General features: G+C 37.8%; 1 protein-coding gene across 2 annotated transcripts in view; it reads right to left on the reverse strand.

Moving 5' to 3' along the window:
- Positions 1–476: 476 nt before the first annotated feature.
- The window catches only part of LOC122078950 (LON peptidase N-terminal domain and RING finger protein 1), a 49062-nt gene continuing 30424 nt past the window's right edge, over positions 477–19114 (reverse strand). The window contains exons 13-18 of one of the 2 annotated variants that reach the window (XM_042645158.1): positions 18257–18306; positions 18073–18142; positions 1884–1959; positions 1234–1313; positions 1084–1152; positions 477–757 (exon numbers count right to left, since the gene is read on the reverse strand). In XM_042645158.1, coding sequence (XP_042501092.1) covers positions 698–757; positions 1084–1152; positions 1234–1313; positions 1884–1959; positions 18073–18142; positions 18257–18306 — 405 coding nt within the window. In that variant the 3' untranslated portion in view covers positions 477–697. The remainder of the gene's footprint in view (positions 758–1083; positions 1153–1233; positions 1314–1883; positions 1960–18072; positions 18143–18256; positions 18307–19114) is intronic. The other variant, XR_006140236.1, reaches the window with a different exon arrangement.

The raw sequence follows: 19114 nt of genomic DNA on the forward strand, positions 1-19114 counted from the left end.
TCAAACACTAAAAAAAACGGAGGGCCAAAGTAAAACTTTGATGAAGCAGTCTTAGAGAGACACCCACCAGAAGTCTCTATTGCCTTTGATGACTCTAACAGTGATTACAGATCTTATAGACCTGATGATTTCAAGACATAGGCAGAGTGAAAACAATACCATATGGCCACTAAAACCCAACCCCAAACTTACTAGAAAAATACTTGATTTTGGCAAGATCTCAGTAAAACTTGATTTTGGGACTGATCGAAACCATGCCAAAAACCAAGTCCACGAACCATGGTTAATAGGTTCTATTAAATCTAAACTAACTAGCCACATCAAGTTCCAAATCCACTTGACAATATTGCAATTTCTCCTCACATGGTATTATCACCACTTTTTTGGTTTGGTTGCAGAAAACAGTGGAGGGTCACTATATAATTCGGACACAGCAACTTCGGGTACTCAAAATTCACAGCTTGCTCCAAGTGATGTATTGGACAAGAATTGTTCTTTAGCTGAAGAGAATACCAGACGGTAGCAAGAGCCCGAACAGCATCCACGTTAGGGGAATGGAGTTTGAACAGTAACCATTGTTACAATAAGGCATCCACAGTCTCCATTGGGGGGGTATGGATCAAAAGAATATAAATCGATTGAGCTTCATATATTATCAATAACAAGAAAATAAAAAATTGTTATACAACCATTTCTGTCACTGCATTCGGCAGCCCTGTTCCTCAGCTCTAAGATAAATAAGCCCACGCTGTATCCTCTGCAGGATGCAAGTGTAACAACAGGTTAAAGCGTCAGAGAAGCAAGGAACAAACAAGGACAAAAAAAATTCCAGACTGCTAGTTAAACATTGATAACAATCGCTCACTAGGATAAAGCACACAAGAAAATGCCAATAGGATCCATTATGAATGGATCACCCAATATCTAATTAGGATTAATTTTTGACAAAATAGTTCTACCAGTTCTACAGGAATTTCATAAAATGGAGCACGTGTGAGTTACCAGCATGCCACATAAATATCCATGATCATTCATTTGCATTGGTACTTTATGATCTCAATGGTCTACAGGAAGAGTCAATACCTCTTTTGTATTTCTTAAACACAAGAGTTCCAATCTATCTGCTGGTCTTAGGTTCAAGAGATTAGCAAGCTGCAAACAAGGGTGCATAAGCAATAGTGTCAAAATAATCATTTGGCAGTTAACAAATTGGGAACCAGAAAATATGCATACCCAGAAACTGAAGCACTCAGGATCCTGCGGTGTGGGCATTGCCTCAGCTTGAAGGAGTTCCAATCGCCTTGCTCTCCAATCTGCATTGAACCCACTGACATGAAGCCCAAATCGCACAAAACAAATGTTGCAAGAGGATGCAGAGGCAAGTCCTAAATCTTTTGTTTAGAGGGAAAGGGACAATTTTTTCCTTCTTTTACACTGTTTTCTGGAGAATTCACCATGTTATGTCATGTTATTCTTCTCTATATGGATCATCAAAAGAATAAAAAAGATTTTGCAAGGGGGGGGGGGGGGGGAGGGAATGTTTAAGTTCATATGGTTGAGAGGCCCGAGGGATCTCCAATGGATACCAAATGCATGGTGGTCCACTAGATAACTAAGAAGCAAAAGTAAACAAACATAAGACACAAACAAGGATTTCTTCCCCTTATTTACTTGGACACCTGTTTTGGGAATGTGGGTAACCACAAAAGGAAAACCCTAGACACAAACAAGGATTTCTTCCCCTTATTTACTTGGGACACCTGTTCTGGGAATGTGGGCAACCACAAAACTAAACCCCTAGAACCTACAACTGGATTCCCCCTAATAAGACTCATACTGCATGGAATTTTGCTTCGTGTTATTCCATTTTCTTAATGTTGGACCTGTTCGTGTTGCTTCCTTAGCCCGCCTTATCCAGGAGCGAGCAAAGTCTGCTGCCTCACTGGCCACTTCTCGTAACTGCAAGCATCAAAACAAAAGAGAAACAATGAGTGAAAGCTACATATTGTGATCATTTCAGTTTAGTGATGCATGCCATCCATAGCTAAAATTTTAACTCTATGTTGGATACTATAAGTAACTGGAGGCATGAAGAGATCTATGTATGCTACTTAAATCAAGAATAGTATCTGGCAAATGGTGGGATTCAAAAAGGAGTGAAACATGAGCTTAGGGCCAAATTTTACCCAGACTATGTCATATGCGACTCCCTACCTACTGCCCTAAGATCTAAAAGGGGATCCCATGTTTTATCTTCACATGTACTTGATCCTATGTATGCTACTTAAATCAAGAATAGTATCTGGCAAATGGTGGGATTCAAAAAGGAGTGAAACATGAGCTTAGGGACTCCCTACCTACGGCCTAAGCTCTACAAGGGGATCGCATGTTTTATCTTCACATGTACTTGATGCAGATGCTTGGTACTCTATTAAGCACCAACGCAGGGGAAGAACCAGATCAACCAGAACCAGTTTTCTTTTTCAGTCTGAACTTTGATTCAGACATGGTTCACTGAAACCATGGGGATCAGAGTCCTATTTACTTTATTCTTTATTATTACAATGTAGTAATCAGCCTCGATTAAGACATTATGAGTCTGGACCTGTTTCCATCCAAGTTTTATTTCTTTATTTAGTATTTCAGTTGTTTTAGGACAATCGAAACATAGCCTGCGGATAGAGGAGTTAGGCTCAGTTTTAATTTCTGTTTTGCTTTCCTTTTTGGAGTCTAAGACCACAATGGTCAGCTCTATATAATAAAGCAAAGGGCAACAGACTTCCCCAATTTAGTTAAATGGAATTTGGCCTTTGCCTATGTTTTAGTGAGATTCAGTTCCTGTTCTGCTGTGAGATTTAGTAGACAGGTAAGGTGAAATTTCAGCCCTGGGGATTAGGTGGGATACCTGCTTCATATCTTTCTTCTGTTTTATTCTTCTCCTCCATCAGTTAACAGGTCATATCTGAAACTTCATAATCCTGCTTATTTCTGTACTTCCTAGTTTCTGTTTGCTACATCTTATTCCAACCAGTTATAAGTTCTGTTTCTCTCTCTTCACTTCAGTATTCTGCTAGTTGTTTTCAGTTGTTGTATAGTATTCCACTGCAACCAGGATTCTTCAATTTTGGGATTCCAGAATCTGATTTCTAATCTTGATTACTAATTCTGAGTTCTATTTCTAGTGCTGATTCCAATTGTGTCTTTAAAATCAGAACTTATCATCGAATTCTAGAATCCTACAGACACTCTGGTTTCTAACAACTTCAGTTTTGATTCTGATTTCATAATCTGATATCTGGGTTTTGCTTGCTGATTAGTTTATTGTATCAAATCAGTATCGGATCTCACTTTTTAAGGCATTAAACTTTAAATAATTCTGTTTTTTACATCATTTCAATTTCCTTTTTCAAATAGATTTTCTGCATAACTCTTAATCTGACCCAACAGAATCTGTTCAAAATTTACTGAGTTGCTTCCCTTCTTTAATAGACCACTCGACCAGTTGGGTCTACATATGATTAGTCATTTCCGAGATATTTAAATCTCATATTCTGGTTCAATTTCTATGGACATTCTTGGGCCCTAATCCTTAGGTAACCGTAATAGTAAATTATTTGACGGAAGGCATAATTAGGCCTGAGAATGTAACAATATAGGGATGGCAATCAAGTGGGTTGGCTCGATCTGGTGATCGATATGTATGGAATCCCCATCCCTGATTGCTTCCACATCAACAACCTCCTTGAATTTTTAAACGATGACCTCTTTTCCTCTTCCACTTCCCTCTAGGACTCCGACATCAACCACTACTAGTCTGCAAACTAATTGTTGTAATAATGGGTTTTGTAATATTCTAGAACTTTCTCTCCGTTATTATAATAAACAGGGCTAGTGTCATATTAGACACAAGTCATTACCCTATCCATCATGGTATCAGAGGCCTTGGATCCAAAACCCTGAGGGGGTGTTTGGTTCAAATTTTCCATCGAACGACATTCTATAGAATCGTGTTTCTCATTAAAAAAAATTGTTTGGTTCACATTAACAAAAAATGATCCGGAGTCATGGTGTTCATTGGAATCACCCATTTACACTAGAAATGGGGATTCAATTGGATTAACCTGGTTAGGTAAATCCAGAATCGAATCACCTGATTCCAGGGTTCATATAAAAACCCCAGAATTAGAGTGATTTCACTTATCGGGTTTTCACCTTTCCCATCCTTCGACGAGAGACGAACACAGGCTTCTGAAAACCGAACGCAGGTGAGATTTCTGAAACTGAACGCATGTTTCTTCTTCTTCTACTTCTTCAGATTATGGAGTCTTCTTCTTCTTTAGATTATGGAGTCTTCGGTCGTTATCTTTCATATTTTTAACTTCATGTCTAGGTTTTCAACTTATCTTTCTTCCTCGCTCTGCAAGATTTAGGGATTGGCATCATCGATCAACTGAAGAAAGGGGTGTTTTCCAGATTGTCGGTATGGTTCTTTATCTTCTTCAAATCTAGCTGCGAAACCCTAGATTTGGGTTTTTTTTTTAATTAATTTTTTATTTTTTTTTATTTTTTAAGTTTTGTTGAAAATGGAATGACAAAATCTGTGTGTGGTTCTTCCATTTCTTTTCTTTGCATCTTCTTCACAATTTCTGTTTCTTTCTCGTTTCCAGACATAGTCACGAGAATCGTCTGCTGAGATCTGTGTCTTGCGGGCTTCTCCTTCAAGCTCTTGACTCATCAATCCAACAACCCAATTATCTTTTATTCCAAGGAAGCTTCAGGATGAGAGGTCCTTTGATCACTATTATTAAAAACCAGCAGCTAATAGGAGCAAACAAGCAATGAAGCAAGCACCCGTTATGGGGAATTGGGCACATCACAACCTCCAAGTGCCCAATTCAGAAATTCAGAATTGATGGAAAGATTTCAGAATTTGAAATTTAGAAGAGAGTTAGATTCACATGTGTAACGTGACATGTGACTGAGCTCATTGTAATATGACATGTGACTGAGATTCACATTTGTAATATGACTTGTTCTCCTATATAGAACCACAAACCAAACTGAATAGAATATGCCAAAAGAAGATGTTCATACTTCTTGTTTGATCAATAAGTTAGTAGGTCCTTCCACATCCACACCAAGAACAAAAAAACCTGAATACATGTCCATTCCACATTTTTTGACTTCAGGTCAATAAGGAGTGAAGACTGGGGAGATAATAGGTGGGTGCCAATGTGCTGGGTGCATGCTAAAATCCTCCCAACCATGGTTCTAAGTATAATGAATTAAACTGATCATATCTATCAAATTGTTCAGATTTAGTATATCTCCAAACTAAATAGTTGGCATTTATAAATAACGTAAAAAATAAAATACAGAAAAACTTAATACCTACTAAAAACCATTAGATAAAGAAATCAAAACATGTTTTTAAGAAAAAATTAACTATTCAATTTTTTGTTTTTTAGATGCATGATACCTATTCCGGTACCATGCACTAAAATCATGCCTTGTAATTTTCTTCTTATTTTCCTCTTCAATTTAATATATTTATTTATTAAAAAAAAAAAATTCTACTACACTCTTGGAATTGATAGCACACGAGTGCCACTCTTTTTTTTACATATTACTAGAAAAAAGAAAAAGAAAAAAAATAAAGAAGTCCATCTTTGGAACAAATTTTTGTTTTTTGATTTTTTTTTTTCTTTATTATTCTAATAGAACATAGTTCACAGACTCACAGGAAACCAAACAGTTTTCCACTCAGAATCAACTGACAAAATCAGGGTAACCAAACAGTTTTCCACTCAGATTCAACTGACAAAATCAGGGTAACCAAACAATTTTTCACCCAGAATAAATTGTTCCAAAGAAACTCATCCATATGAATTACATCCAGAATCCAGAATCCCTAGAATGTGGTTCGATAGAAATTTCGAACCAAACGCCTCCTATAAGGGTTTGCCTCTCCTCTCCATCTCTTTCTCCCTTTCTTGATTTTCTCTCTCCCAGCCTAGTGACTCCCTCCCTCCTCTCTCGGTGGTAGTCTCTTAAACTACCAAGAGAGCCTATGCTTCTCTCCTCTTCTTCCCTGGGCTCTTAGACTTTCTCTAATGATCTGAGAGACCCAGCTCTTCACCTTCATTGATTTTCAGGAATTTTTCCTAGAATCAACTTTTCTGATGTCAAGGTACTTTTTCCTTGTTGGATGCACCGATCGTCTTGATGTTGTTTAATCCTTGTAGTGGTATATACTAGCCACTTTTCCGACTCAGGACTCCATTTCAGAGCTATCCCAAAATTGATTTGTCAGGGTTTTCACTCTTAATCGATTTTTAGGCTTTTCAGGCTTTTCCTGCTTTTTGGTATTTTTTGGAAACTTCATGGCCGTCCTGATGATACATCTGAAAAAGGGTAAGGGAAGGGTCGAGCCAGTACACTTGGTCAGGCCAACCATACTAAGGTCCTACACTCTAACTCTGCTCTTAGCATCTTAGCAGCCTCGCTATCATCTGATTAGCTCTGCTCATTCCACCCCTTTTGGACCAATATCTCTTTCAATGACCACATTATCTCTATCAATTCTACCCCTTGGATTATAGACTCCGGGGTTTCTAATCATATAACAAGTTGCTTGTCTCTTTTCTTATAGTACACTATTTGTCTTGGTAATGGTAATGTCAAGTTGGCTAACAGGACTTATTCCACTCATAGTTGTCATGGCGCCAAGGCGAACCAAGGCGTTGGGAGGGCTGTCTAAGTGCTTAGGCGAGAAGGCGTCTGCCTTAAGGTGAATAAGGCGCCAAAAAAGATGTTACTATTTTTTTTAATATATCTATTATATCTAGTATAACTGTATAACAGTGATATACTTAATTTTAAATTGCTTATAAGAAATCAAGCCTTTAAGTTATATTAAAATACAAGAAGCATGACTTAAAGCAACATCAAGGGAAAAAAGTACACACTTTAAGCAACATCAAGAGACAAGAATCAACATTCAACATGAAATTCATATCAATGCAAATTGCAAAGTGATATATATTTTCTAACATGAGAAAACACAACAAAAAATGAACAAATTATTAATAATAATAGAAAAAAAAGCTATAAATAAAACAAAAGGCATAATAACATATAATTCCTAATGAAATATTATAAAGAATATAATATTTAACTATTTAAGTATGTAGTTAGATATACTTACCTCTATGATGCCCAAAACGAGATCCACAAAGTCCATCATAGACCATGAGTCCATGAACCATGATATTTTAATGTTTAACCCCCTGTCAATCAATATGTATAAGTTAGTGACACTAAAGCACTAAGCAACAAGAGAAACCTTGTTCCTTAATATATGAGTCATGACTCATGATAGGTGATAGGCCATGGGTTCCAATCTTACCCGGGGGAGAATTAAAAACACCTAATGGAAATTGAGAAACATAAAAATAAACCAAAATGCTAAACTTTAGTAAGCTTTAAAGTATAAATTTTAAAACAACAAAATAAACCTCAAGCTAAACGTTGTTCTTGTTTAACCATAATCAAGCTAACAAATCAACATCTACTTCTTCTCCCTCCTGTTGTTGCTGACTCATAGAATCAGTTGGCCCATCACCAAAGTCTTCTTCAATATCTTCATCATCATGCACAACATCGTGGACCTCTTCTTCAACTTCATCATCTGACGATTCCTCAACAGTGGCCCTCCCCCTACCACGACGTGTGTAGCAAATATTGGCTGCAGTTATTAATCCTTGAGCCCTCCTAGGTAAATTACGACCCCCAACCGATGTAGATGCACCAACTGCTCTATCAACATCTCCCCATGTGAGGTCGTCTCCAGGATGGACTAAATCTCCATCTTCTTACTCTCCTGTTATCCATTCACTAATCCAATTCATTTCATCAAGAATTAATGGATCATAATTGCTGCCCTTTTCCCTTCTTTCTTGGAACCTTGAATGAAGCCGACGATTATATTGGATATAGACTAGATCATTCAAGCGCTGATGTTCTAGTCTATTCCTCTTCTTGTGTGAATCTGAATCCATAAATACCTCTTTATTTAAGTCAATAAATAGATGTAAAAAATATAATTACAAACTATTATTTAAAAAATACTTACAAAATCAAATGTGCTCCAATTGCACTCACAACCGGAAGCAGAGCAACAAAGGCCTAATATGCGTATTGCATATTGTTGAAGTGTAGGGGCCGAAGATCCATGTGTTTCCCACTAAGAGACTATATATAAGGAAAAAATTAGATACACATATTGTTAAATACTTATTAAAATAAAAATAAAAAAAATACTTAGTACTTACTAGGACCCAATGCTCCTTCACCGGCTTTCCGTTGTTTAGTAGCCAAAATCCTTAAAAAGCTACCTTCACATTTTCTGTACATTTGAGACTCACGTATGATCTTGTCTTGCACAGTTAAGTTGGGCACCATTCTTTCAATAACTGCCATGAATGCATCTTGTATTTTACATGATTCTTCAAAAGGGAGTCTCTCATCATTGATGTAGTCAAAATATTTGCTAGCATTTAGGTAAAAGCCAGCAGCATATAAAGGTCGATCCATTTGGATCTCCCAACGGTCAACAATAATTGCTAACACCTTCTTCCATGACTGTTCTTTGTTGGAAAATTTACTTTTATCATTTTTTTTTGCTATTTCCATTGTCAAATAAACTTCAAGCAATGCAGGCCTCTCATCACCATCTACTAACCTTAAGACAACTAAAATTGGTTGGGATGCTCTTAAGCAATCTAGTATACGGTTCCAGAATGCTTGTGCAAGTATTGTCTCAAGTACTTTCTTACCTGCTTCTGTCTTGGACAACTTAGAACTATTCCAATCAGATACAAATAATTGCTTCAAGGCATCCTTTTTCTTGTACAAACTTTGTCGTGTCAAGAATGAGGTAGCAAATCTTGTAACTCCAGACCTCACCAGATCCATCCCGTTTGTCTTTTTCCTCAAAGCATCAACAATTTTGTAATGTCTGTAGATAAAACTTGTCATTGTTTTTTCCCTCTCTATTGTTGTTTTATAAGCTTTCAACTTGCCAATATCCTCTAACATGAGGTCCAAACAATGAGCTGTATAAGGAGTCCAATAAAGCTTACTCCGTTTTTGCACCAACATTCTACCAGCTGCAACATAATTAGCTGCATTGTCTATAACTACTTGTACCACATTATCCTCCTCAATTTTACTATCAAGGAGCTGAAATAACATGTCTACATATTGAGACTCACTAGATACATCTATAGAGCACATAAAATAAGTCCCCAATGGACAGTTGACAAGGAAATTAATCAAGTGACTACCTCTCTTGTCAGTCCACCCATCAGACATGAGAGTGCACCCGTACCTTTTCCAATAATCTTCATATTTCTTCTTGATACATTCAATCTGAGCTTTTTCATCCTGTAGCCAAGGATTAAAGTATTGGTATCGATCGCCGTATCGGTCGACCAAAATTAAGATATGTATTGAACGGTATCGTATCGCGTCGGAGATACGCTAAATATACGCACATAAATGGATATGAAACACCTTTTTAAACACTTTTGCATAAAAAAATTGTTAAAAAAACCTATTGATAATATGTATTATGCATAAACACTAAATTGAGGGTATCACACTAAGAATTCAAGGTTTGTAGCTGTCCCATAAATGTAAAATCCTTGTTCCCAACCTTGATTTCCACTTTAGTTATAGAGAAATATGGCTGGCAGCAACTTTGGAACAAAAACCCCTCAAAAAATTGTGTTTTCTGAAAAATACCCATCTTGGCCATTATATGACCGTAACGCACTGTATTGGTACATACCGATACTCACCGATACGTACTGATACTTATCGATACGTACCGATCGATACATACAAATACTACTGATACTTACCGATACATACCGAAACGTATATTTCACCTCGATTTTATATTTTCCATAGAGTATCAATACGTATCGATAGTGTATTGGTGCATATCGATATGTATCGTAGGATATATATCGATACGAAAGGATTTTAAAAATTCCATGTATCGTATCGGTGTGTCGTATCGGTTGGCTAAATTTAAGATACGTATCGGAGGGTATCGTATAGGCATCGGAGATACTTTAAACCATGCCTGTAGCAAGGGCACTCTCAACTCATGGTAAGAAGGGGGCTTATATCCTGACCCAAACTGCGCAATGGCTTCAACCATCTCCTCAAAGCTCCTTGACTGCATTGAATGGGATGCCAGCTTCATAAAACCATTTTGCAACATATGCATTAGTTTTCTTTCTGTCTGAATTTGATCTTAAGCTGCTTTGTATTGTTGTTTGGGTAGAACCTTTAGACCTCCTCTCACCAACTATTTCTTCAGGAGTCAGTCGAAGATAAGAATCTATCGGACCCTTTACTGCCGCTGGTATAATAACATTAGCTTTATTCCTTTTGGAAGCTGTCCCAGAGCTTGGCACAAGGTTCCTTATTAAGGAGTCTATAGTTGGTGGCCTTGGTGCACCAGATTGGAGTTGCCTTCCACTTTTTATCTCTTCAGGCAAATCCTCTCCCTGCTGAAGTTCAACAGAATAATCCTCATCAAATACATCAGGCTTCCTCTTCTAATTTCGCATGATAGCTTCATGCATCTCTCTAGCAATTGTTGCAGTTGTTTTTGGGCACTTTGATATATCTCCATATCCACCAATTAAATGTTGCTTAAGCCTTTTGATTCCTCCTTTGGCATCTTTTCCACAAAGTGTACATGGCACTAAGTTCTTATCATTAAGATCTGGCCAATATCCATACTTCCACCCGGGTCTTTTGATTTGGCCTTCCTAGTTGGATCTTTGCTTAGATCATATTTTGATGCTCCAGTGCTAGCTGTAGGCCCGCCACTACCACTAGTAGCCATATCTATTTGAATAAACAAACAAACAAACATAAGGAACAACAACAAGAGAAACTAAGTAACAAAAAATAAAAAATAAAAATGAGAGGAGGCATTGCACTAATGCACAAGTCAACAGTAGTAAAAAAAAAAATTCATAAGAGAAGAAGCATTGCACTGCCACTAATCCACTCTACAATCTGAAAAATAATAACTAATGCACTATAGTCTACCTACAACAGCAGGGAAATGCATTAGCAGGAGAAGAAGTAGAGAAGCGCAATCAATTAATCGTGCAATCATAATACAGTCTACTACCTACAGCAACAGGGGAAAATAAAAAAGAAGCAGACGCAGAACACCAGAGGGGAAAAGAATAAAAATAAAAAGAGAAGCATTGCACTGATGCACAACAGTAGTAATCATGCAATCATAAATTCATAATACAGATTACAGTCTACGTCTACCTGCAGGGGAAAAAAAAAGAAAGAAGCACTCGCAGCACCACACTCGCAGCGGTGCTGCCAGTGCAGGACAAGAAGCAGAGAAGAAGAAGAAGCATAGAAAGAATTGGCAACCTCCATAAGAAGCATTCGAGAACACCAGAGGGGAAAGGAAAAAAAAAACACTAGCCACTAGCAGCAGGGCTGCCAGTATAGACGAAGCAAAGGAGGAAGAAGAAGAAACAGAGGAAGAAGAGACAGGAAGAAGAGATAGGAAGAAGACGAAGCAAAGGAGGAAGATGTACTACAACAGACGAAGAAGAATAAGTACTACAGCAGCAGGGGAGAAAAAAAAGCTAGCAAAAAGAGACACAGATGAAGACGAAGAAGACGAAGAAGAAGAATAAGAAGAAGTAGAGGAAGAAGAGCGCAAAAAAAAAACCAGACGCAGACGAAGAAGAAGCAAAGGAAAAAATAAAAAAGGACGCAGACGAAGAAGAAGTGAGGGGAAAAAAAACTAGCCGCATACGAAGAAGCAGAGGAAGAAGAGTGGAAAAAAAACCAGAGGCAGACGAAGAGGCAGAGGAAGAAGAGGGAAAAAAAACCAGATGCAGACAAAGAAGCAGAAGACGAAGTAGGAAGGAGGGAAAAAAATCGATTGCAAACATACCTGAAGTCGAAACAGAGGAGGGAATGAGGGATTTCAGCCAAGTCCAACTTCAATCTCAATCGATTGAATCAATGAATCCAGCGCAGGTTCTCTAAGTTTTGAGGCGTAGAGAACTTAATCGACAGAGAAACATACTTCATCGAGAGAGAGAAACAAAGGAGGGTTTTAAATTTTAACCCTTTCAAGTTATATTTCCCCCCACCACTAAACCTTTTTTTTTTTTTTTTTTTTTTTCACTTAGGGGGGTAAAATGGTTCCACGCATCTCACACCATTTAAAAACCTGTACTTCATCAAATGAAAAGTTTACAATTAGAATATAAAAAACAAATACTTAAGTGGAAGGGAAAAAAAAAAAAGCACACAAGGCATACGCCTTTCATACAAAGTCGTCCAAGGGGCCAAAGGTGACACCTTTTTGAAGCCTTAACACCAAAGGCGACCGCCTTTCCTACGTACATAATGACGTCCCTCGCCCTGCCCATAAAAAAAGCCTAGAAGACAAGGCGTCGCCTAGCTTAAGCGACGCCTTGACAACTATGATTCCACTATTTTGGGAAAGGGCTCCGTTAGCTGTACTCCTTTATCCCTTTCTAATGTATTGCATGTTCCATCTTTTCCTACTAACTTATTGTCCATTAGTAGTCTTACTTCCAGTCTTAATTGCAAAGTCACATTTTTCAGCATCTGGTGACAGGGGCAATGATTGGCTTTGGTAAAGTGCGTGATGGTCTGTATCTACTTGATGATGACTCGGTGTTGGTCTCTAGTCAGGCTCTTCAGACATCATCTACGTCACCTCCCAACTCTGAATTACTACAATGGCAGCATTGGTTGGGATATCCTACTTTGGGAACTTTAGCTAGGTTTTTTCTTTCTTTTAAGAATTGTAACACAAGTTAGTTTTCTTTTTTGTGAGGCATGTGTATTGGCCAAACAAAGTTAGATCACTTATTTGTTTCTAGAAATAAAAGTGCCACTCCTTTTTCATTGATTCATTTTGATATTAGGGGTCCATCCAACTATGTGTATGTCAATGGTTATCGATGGTTTGTCTCTTTTATTGACTGTCATTCTTGAACCACTTAGGTTTATATGATGTGAACCAAGGGCAAGATTTTCAATTGCTTTCAGCAGTTTCACCGAATTGTTTAGACTCAGTTCAGTGCTACCATTAAAATCCTTCGAAGCGACAATAGTCGTGAATACTTCAAGGGTCCTTTCAAGCTTATCTTTCCACTTATGGGATGATCCATCAGATCAGTTGTGTCGATACTCTGGTGTAGAATGGAGTTGTTAAGCAAAAGAATCATTACCTTTGTGAGGTAGCAAACTCTTTTATGTTGAGATGCATGTTCCTCCCCAGTACTGGAATGACGCAATTCTCACTGATCAACTGAATGCCTTCTCGGATTCTCTCCTTCCGCTCTCCTCTGGATCTTCTCCAGGGCTTTGCTACTTTTCTTGTTCTTCCCAAAGTATTTGTCAGTGTCTACCATGCTCGAGATCATCATCCTCACGAGAAGTTTGATCCTCGTGGTCTCCAGTGCATTTTCTTGGGTATGCTCCTACTCGGAAAGGCTATCACTGTTTTCATCTTCCCATTAGGCATTAGTTTGTGACTATAGATGTTGCCTTTCACGAATCAACGTCTTACTACACTATGGCACCTCTTTAGGGGGAGTCTCCATCCATTGTGGAAGATGTGCCCTCTTGCTATCCCTGCCGATGTCCCGTTTCGAGGGGAGATTGAAACTCCTACTCTTACTTCGACTCGGCCTCCATCAGAGATGTGTGTTTATAGTTGCAAACAACAGACTCAGACCACTACACATCCAACACCTACCCTACCACACCAATTGTCTCCTCTCGAGCCTAATCTTGTCCCCTTAGAGGTTTGGACCCAAGTAATTCTCCTCTCTCTGTTAATGTTTCAGTTGGTAATGTTGATACGTCTCTTGAGTCGCCTATTGTTGTTCGTAAAGGCACTAGGTCTTGTACCTTACATCCTATTGCCAAAACAGTTTCTTATAACTTAATTTCTCTATACTACTATAGTTTTTTTTCTCTATCCTCTGTGCCATTCCCCAAACTTTATAGGAAGCGAATGCAGACTCACAATGGCAGGCAACTATGGTTGAGGAGATGTAGGCTCTAAAGAAGAATGATACATGGTATCCAGTGTGTCTTCCCTCACAGGAGAAGACAATCGGTTGTAAGTGGGTATTCACAGTGAAATAGAAGGCCAATGGTAAAGTGGATCGTTACAAGGTCAGACTTGTTGCCAAGGGCTTCACTCAGACTTATAGGATTGACTACCAGGAGACGTTTTCCCCAGTTGCTAAGATGAACACAATCCATTCATCTTATCTTGTGCCGTCAACTTAGATTGGGATCTTCAATAGCTAGATATGAAGAATGCCCTCCTTCATGGGTAACTTGAGGAGGAAGTGTATATGGACATTCCTTCTGGGTTCACGTGCTTCAAAACCCAAAAGACGGTATACAAGCTGAAGCATGCATTATATGGGCTGAAGCAATTCCCTTGTGCTTGGTTTAGAACACTTTGTTTTACTTCCTCGGCATTGAAGTTACCAAGTCTTCTCGTGGGATCTACTTGTCTCAGTGGAAGTATATGCTTGACCAGTTAACCTTTCTAATATAGGCATACTGGGTGCAAGCTGAAAAATACCCATATTGAAGCTAATGGTCACCTGAGTAGCAAGGAAGGTGATTTTGTGAACAAGACGAGATATCAGAGATTAGTGGGACACTTGATCTTCTCATATATGTCCAAAAATAGCATTTGTCGTCATCCTAGTTAGCCAGTACATGCATAATCCCTACTCAACACATATGGAAGTGGTGTTGTGCATTCTCCGTTACTTGAAATCTGCCTAGGATGTGGCATCCTTTTTTCTCCTCATGATCACCTTAGGGTGGAGGCCTATACGGATGCTGATTGGGCATGTTCTCCTGACAACCGTAGGTTTACTACTGGTTACTGCACCTTTGTTGGTGGAAACCTTATTATATGGTAGAGCAAGAAGCAAGCCGTTATTGCCCAATCGAGTGCTGAAGCAGAGTTCCGTGCTACGGCTCATGGCATTTGTGAGCTCTATGGTTTTATGGTCCTCTCACGGATTTGGCTATCCTAGCTACCCTTTCTATAAAGCTCTTTTGTGACAACAAATCTACCATCAGCATTGCTCACAACCTCGTCCAGCATGATCGAACTAAACATGTGTAGATCGATGCACACTTCATCAAAGGGAAGTTGGGTAAGAGTCTTATCACTGTGCTTTTTGTTCCTAGTAGTGAACAACTGGCTAATGTATTTATTAAAGGTTTTAGTAGTAAGATGTTTCATCCTATTATCTGCAAGTTGGGCATATGTGATATCTATGCACCAAGTTGAGGGGGAATACTGTAATCAAGGGTTTTAAGGAAGTTGTTAGATTCCAAACAGGTTCTTAAGTCCTTTAAGGGTTTAATGGTCCTCATAATATTCTAAAAATTTCTCTCCATTATTATAAATAAAGAGGGCTGGTGCCATATTAGACACAAATCATTATCGCATTCAACACTAATCAATCCTTCTACTTCCACTTCATTACCTAAACTAGGGTCGGTTAGCCCCAACACTATCTAGTAACAAAATTTTACCTTGAATTCTATAGTACAGCAACAACTCAACCTTTTCCCAATTAAATAGGGTCAGCTACGTGTATCCGTGAGGGGGTAAAATAAAAGAAAATGAAGAAATAAAAAGGGAAGAACTAAAGCAACACCACAAAGAAATCCTACCTAAGAAGGATCAGCTACATGGATCTTTACCCTCCCAACAGCTCTATTTGCAGTCATGCTAGAGTCAAGATCTAGCTTTTGCATCCCCAAAACCTTGAATTCTATAGCCTACCATATATTTGTTTGATGTCATCACTTAGCACATTGTCATGTCGACCAAACCTGATCCAAAATATACTTTTACATTCAGTTTACACTCTTCCCTCCTTAGTGTATTTGATACCACATCATCACAACCCATGACTAGGTTGATCCCAACCTGCTTTAATTGAAACCTTTTCCCTCGACTTTGTACTGTTCCTCAAAACTTTTTTGTTTCCACATCATTGCTTAATCATAATTGTGGTTGTCAAGTTGATCCAAATATGCATTATAAAACTATTAAATAAATATTAATACAAATAAAATAACATAAATTATTAATATTTCAAGAGAGAGAGAGAGAGAGGAATGAACAAGAGAAAAAAAATGAAAAGTTACTAGGAACACCCAAAAGCATGGTGGTAATATGTACTAGAAAATGGGTGGTAGTGAGAAGATGATCAAGGGGAAGAGAGGGATAGGACTGGGCAAGGTGGAGAGATCACGACAAGAGAGAGAGAGTTAAAGAGAGATGAAAATGAGTGGTTTGGGGGGGGGGGGATGTAGTTAATGGGCTGGATGGGATCAATCCACCAAATAGGTGTATGAGTTTAGTGGATTCATGAGTTTGGGCTCATTGTTGCCACCTTAGGAGCACATGGCATGTTCATGCACATTCCCATCGCATGATACCATGCACATCTTTTTCTTTTTTTTTTGTTTAATCCACTTTAATTTCTAAAGCATCTCAATGTACTCCTAGATTGTTTTCCATTATTCTTCGGAATTCATAGTTGTCAAGGTGACAAGGTGACCCAAGGTTTGCTGTTTAAGAGCTTAGGCAACAAGGCGACTGCCTAGGTGTTGCAAGGTGCGCAAGTTATTTTTGTTTCCCTATTTTCTAACATTATTTAGTATGCTACATCATAGTTGTCATGGCGTCAAATCGATCCAAGGCGGTGGAGGGGTGGTTAATCAATTTGGCGATGAATCGCCCGTTATGGCGTTGCCATGGCGGTCAAATCGCCCATATGTCATTTTTTATTTTCCCTATTTTCTAAAGTTATTTAGTATGCTATTTTTTTATTTTTTCTATTTTCTAAAGTTATTTAGCATGCTACAAGCCTACAATATATACCCTATAACATATAAAACCAAAATTAAGCAACATCAAATCATAAAAAATCAACATAGCCCTGTCAAAATCACCCTGTATTTTACAAAAAGTCGACCGCCTAGTGAATCAGGCATACCTGGCATCCATGGCAGTGCCATAACGACGCCTATCAGCCAATGCCGACCGCCATTTGTGAGTCACGTAAATCGTAGCACTGCCATGAACTTCATTTTCAACCAGGACGCCAAATCGTCGCCTTGGCAATGCCTAGGCGACGCCATGACAACTATGTGCTACATATAACTTATATTATCAAAAATCAACATTAAGACACATCAAGTCATCAAAAATCAATATTAAGTCACAATATATCATAAAAAGTCAACATTTTGATAAATGTTCTTGTTCTCTAATAAGTTTGACTAGTCAAATGATTTCATTTTTATATGCGACATTTTGTATTAGGTAAAACACAAAACCAGCTTTCCAACAAGTCTAAAATTACCTAAATCTAAGTCATATGACAAAGTTATGTTCCAACCAAACTTATTTTAAAGAGAGCGAGTACTATTAAAATCACCATAATGAAAATAATTTTATGGACATAAAAAAAAATATATATATATATATATATTATTTTACCGTATTTTTTGTTTTAGCAATGTTTTACCATGATAATATTATTTATGAAATTTTTAGAGTTGAGAAAAACCCAAGCATTTGAAAGTTGAAAATCATACCTATAACAAAAATTCCAGTTTTTGTTCTTGGGATGGGGGGCAAAATTTTTATCCTTTTGAAATTTGATTTTTAAACTATTTTTGTCGGATTCAAAGAGGGGGTTATTTCCTTATTTATGAACAATATCTTAATTAAATGTTTTTATATTTAAATGATATTTGACATAAATAAGTGTTGCACATTATATTAAGGCGACAATCGCCCAAGCCCCAACTAGACAGCATGGAGGCCTAGGCAATGCCTTCACAACTATGTTGGGAACATAACTAAAAAGGTGTTCAGTGAGCCAAAGATCGCAGCAGTAAGCTTACATCTTCCATCTCTCTTGTTCCTTCCTGTGGATAAATATCCTGAATCCATTCAACCTCTGCGACACGATACCTTTAAAAAAAAGTATGAAAAAAAAAAAATCATCAACTTGATAAAATGTGAATCATATGATAAACCAAATAAATTACCAAATGAATAATACCCAATAACAGTGAGATAGCTCACCCATCCTGATCCCAAGATTTGATGATACGAAACCTTCGACGACCTTGAACCTGCATCAGATATATTGGAAACCCATTTAAAGAAATACAAAACTAAATTTCTTACAGATTATGACTTGAAATTGGATTATACAATCATTACCCCCACCCCCAGACCAAATAGAAAATGAACGAATATAAGGAAAAAGGACTCATAAACCTCCAGCAAATTGACAGACCTCTTCAAATATCTCAACATACTTCATTTACTCTTGTTATGCTATATAGAAAAGACAAATCCAAAGTAATGTAGTTTCCTATCGTTAAAAAGCAATGGTAAGGCATTTTTATGAGAAATCACAGAATGAAGTTTTGCTTCACATTGAATTCTAGACACTTGGTGCTGTATCTTTCTTCATCACTAAAATTCCACAGGAGTTCACATGTTAAGAGGTCCTTTGCAAGTTATATATCTTCCTTCTCTTAGCCATGCAATTGTATGACATTCTTAAAGCAGCACCCCCTTCCACCCATCACTCCCTTTCCTCCCCTGAAATACAACGTTGTATTTGTATCTTTCGGAAGAGGAATCAAAAAGGTGCCGTCTTAATATTTTTAACTAAGACTTCATTTGACTGCTTTGTCTTTTCGTGTTTTTCTAGATCGGGGTTAGGTAGTTAAAGAAAGTCCTTGATGTTCAGCAATGTTCGTTGTAACTTTGCTGAGGAAATCCATACAAAATATATGTTAAGGAAATTCTATACCAAATTAATATCATTTCTGAACTTCCAGGAACACTTGGACATATCCAAAGCCCAATTTGGAGTGGATCCCCAAAAACCAAGGTCCGTATCCAATCTACCACTAAATAATCCAAATC

Source organism: Macadamia integrifolia, chromosome 5 (genome assembly GCF_013358625.1).
Source record: "Macadamia integrifolia cultivar HAES 741 chromosome 5, SCU_Mint_v3, whole genome shotgun sequence".
Taxonomy (NCBI): Eukaryota; Viridiplantae; Streptophyta; class Magnoliopsida; order Proteales; family Proteaceae; genus Macadamia; species Macadamia integrifolia.